This window comes from Arachis ipaensis, chromosome B08, assembly GCF_000816755.2.
Source record: "Arachis ipaensis cultivar K30076 chromosome B08, Araip1.1, whole genome shotgun sequence".
In the NCBI taxonomy this organism is placed as follows: Eukaryota; Viridiplantae; Streptophyta; class Magnoliopsida; order Fabales; family Fabaceae; genus Arachis; species Arachis ipaensis.
The window spans coordinates 115,617,937-115,621,710 of NC_029792.2; the positions used below are offsets into that span (position 1 = coordinate 115,617,937).

General features: G+C 33.4%; 1 protein-coding gene across 1 annotated transcript in view; it reads left to right on the forward strand.

Moving 5' to 3' along the window:
* The window catches only part of LOC107611458, a 3,323-nt gene continuing 2,668 nt past the window's right edge, over positions 3,120–3,774 (forward strand). Inside the window, exon 1 of the mRNA XM_021108318.1 lies at positions 3,120–3,164. Coding sequence (XP_020963977.1) covers positions 3,120–3,164 — 45 coding nt within the window. The remainder of the gene's footprint in view (positions 3,165–3,774) is intronic.

The following is a 3,774-nucleotide window of genomic DNA, read 5'->3' on the forward strand; positions in this document are numbered from 1 at the left end:
ACGGCGGCAGTGGCTCGAAGAGAGGCTAGTGTTGGAGAAGGGGGATTTAGAGTTCTGGTGGAGGCTGAGAGGAATGAGAATAAGAGGCATCAGGCTAAGCCAAATTTGCCAAAAACGACAACGTTTTCTTCAAACCGGCCGGTTCCCAATTCGGTGGTTTTCCACTGGTTTTTGAAGCAGTAGTTTTAGAAAGTTAATTGGACCGTAATTACTGTCGATTCACGATAAACCGATTAGATCGACCGATCAAGTCCGATTTTCTAATCCATAATTAATTGTAGGGGTGCAATATTGTGAAAATTTTGGTTATAAAATTATATTGATATCTATTTTATGGGTGTGTCTAAAATCAACTCAAATGTTTTGGACTTATCTGATGCATTATATAATTTGAAGCATTAGATTAGATTGATAATAGATCTAATAGTTTATATTTAATTTATAAATGAATTATTAAAAATTACAGTAAAAAATAACAAGTCTTTGATATTTTAAAATTGGCCCATATAAAATTTGAGTAACAAGCCTTCGTTTCAGATGCTTGCTGTCGCTTCTTCCCCTTCGTGAGGACCTCTTCCTCACTAGGAACCTCATGCTTGCTGCCGCTTCTTCCTCTTCGTGAGGACCTGCCGCTTCTTCCTCTACTGTCTTCCTCACCAGGTACTTTCCCGTTTCAACGCAATTTTTCGATTTCATCAAAATTTCCTTGAACTTGTGTCGGACGCGATGCCTCTTCAGTTCTACCAGGATTCTCCTCGACGCCATTATCAAGAAGATTTTCATTAGCACAAGTTAATCTTCAAGGTTTTACACTTTGGCAATTTCAATTCTGTGCATTTTACAATTAACGAATGTTGATGATGATGATTGTTTTGTTTTGATGTGTGATTTGGTGAATTTTATTTAATCTGCCACCAGCTTCATGGTGCTCATGTTCCTCAATTTATTCTGCTGCACCGCACTCCTCTTCGAGTAAGAATTGGGATTTAGGGTTTGCTTGTGCACCCATCTTCTACGGTATCCCTTTTCAACTCAATGGAAGTTGTAAACTTATTTCTTTTAATTTTCTCTTTTCATCATTCAAAGTTTCATCATCATTTAAAGTTTCATCATATACTTCTGTTATTTAGATTAATCATAGTACTGGGTTTTCTGTTATTTAAATTTCAAAAAATTGGATTCTTTTAGTGCTTTTTATTGTAAGATTTTTATATCTTGATTTAGAAATACTGAAGATGAGTGGACAGATATTTACTTTTGTATATTATAATTTGTTGTCCAATATTAGTTATATTTTATTAATTTGTATAGATTTTTAAACTGAAGCAATCTATGAAAATACATGATAAGCTGTTTTCTTGTCTTCTTTCTTTTCTTTTCTTTTTTTACTTTTTCCTCTCTTTTTTAATATCCTGTATATGAATATTTACTAAAATTTTAATTATATCTTAGCTCCCTTATTGATGAATCTATGTGCCAATTAATGATATTTGTGTAAGATTTTTATTGCTGCTGTGCATTTTGAATAATTTTTATTCTTGTCAACACATGTCTTGATTCTTGAAGTATGCTTCAGCTAGATGTTAGATCAATGGTGTTTTATAGAGTTACTTTTCAAATTGAAAGTCTTCATTTTTCTCACTTTCAACATTTCTTTGTTTTTGGTATACTGATTTCTTGTTCTGCGTTATTCACATTGTCCTAAAGCCTGTAAACTTCACCTTATTCCTGATGTGTAGTATGTGATTATTATACTAAAAGGGTCGGTGCCTATAACTTTTGGTGGGAATGAGCAGCCTGCCGCCTATAGTGAATTGGTGTCCATTAGTGGTCTTAGCCCCTTGCACAACAGCATTATAAAGAGTGGCATTTGGCATAGTCTGCTGCAAAATGAATACATATTAGGGAGGTAAAGTGCTTATATCTGATCGGGAAAGTAGGTAGCTTAGTTATACTCAATTTAATTAACATTCATAATTATTTATGTGCAAAAAAAGACAAAATGGATATGTTCATAGTATTAACAATAACTTAACAACAAAACCTTTTCAGAGAGAATCACATAGTACTTCTATGAATTTTTGTTATTGGTTATTTTCAGAGGGAATCACAATGAACCATATATATTCAGACAGTAATAGTAAATAAAAAATAGAACATCATGAACAGAAATATAAACTCAAAATTGTAATCAGAATCATAAAAATAAATATCAAAATTTTTTTAACCCTAACTCAGAAATTTTAACCAACCAAATAAACGGTACAAAATCACTAATTGAATGAAATGAATAAAATAAGTAGAACAAAAAAAAAACAATTGAATGACTTCAACAAAACAGATTCATACAGCAGAACATAAAGGGATAAAAAAAAAGCTAAATGAAACAAGTTCATACCTGAGGCTGAGGCTCCATTGGAATGCTCGAAGTGTAGCGATGAAGGGGGAGACAGAGCACCACTGCGCTGACGACGATGCTGGCTCTCTGAGACCTACGCTACCACTGCCTGCTGAGGACGACGGTGTAACACCCTGACTTTTAGCACCTCATGATCGTACTAAAAGCTCAAGTCACTTACCTCTATTCCTTTAATTAGATACTATGTTTATTTAATATTGAGCCTTCGTGAATACGAACAGAAACTCTTATTAAGAAAATGAAAGGAGACTTTGTTTTGAACCACTTAATCACAAAAGTATATATATATATATTCACATAGCTTTATATACATAGACTTATTTCAAAGATCCTCAATACAAGTCCTACCCCTCTAAAAACTAAAATAATAAACGATGAGGGAAAAATAAATTCTAACAACTCAACTTGTGAAAATAATCTTCTATGCTCCTGTAGCTCCGCACTAATCTTTCGCACCTGTAGCTGAAAGGAGTGGAGATAGAGGGTAAGAACTGGGAAGTTCTTAGTAGGATCGGGGTTAGAAGTTTAGTTCATTTTATATACTTGGTCAGCAATAACAGTCAACAAGGGACTATCCAATTCAACAATTATAGAACACAGAATTCAAACAATTATTTAGCAAATTCACAATCACAAAAAACACACTCACAAACAAATATGCGCAAACAAGTATGATGCATGTCTAGTCATATCGCAGGCCATGAGCTCATGTGTTGGTTGCCTATCTGCTCCCGACATTACCCGGGTATGAGTCCCAAATATGACTTTCCAGATGCATACAATGTGCATATAAGTCTTACGGTCAAGTCGCATACAGTGTGACTTTAAAATGTATTATAATATGCTTACATTTGGAAAACAGTTCTCAGTGTGTAGGCGTCTCCACTATACATTTGGTGTTAAGGTCCAAACAAGGTCGCATCTGCTTTCTTGTGGCAGACAGCCTTTTAAAGCTTTTTCTTTATCTTTGCCCTCTGCTCTCTTATGGTAGAGATCTACTCTCCTGTGGCAGATATCTCTTCAGTTAATATATTCCTTTAATCTTTGTTCTCTGCTCTCTTGTGGCAGAGATTCCTTTAATTATCTCTCTTTCCTTTACTTTTCTTTCTTCTTCTTTTCTTCCATACCATTTCATAATATAATTTATTTTCGCATTATTCCCTCGCCTTTCCCTAAGCTCTTATGGAAAAGAATTATAAAATACTTTAAATGAGTCTGTGTTTTCTAAAACTTTTAAGATCACTCTGTTTGCTCTTCTCTGACTTATAATAATATTAATAATATTTTTAATAGATAGTATTCTTAATAAAATAATAATAACAATAATATAAATAAGATATTTTAAATAGTTAATA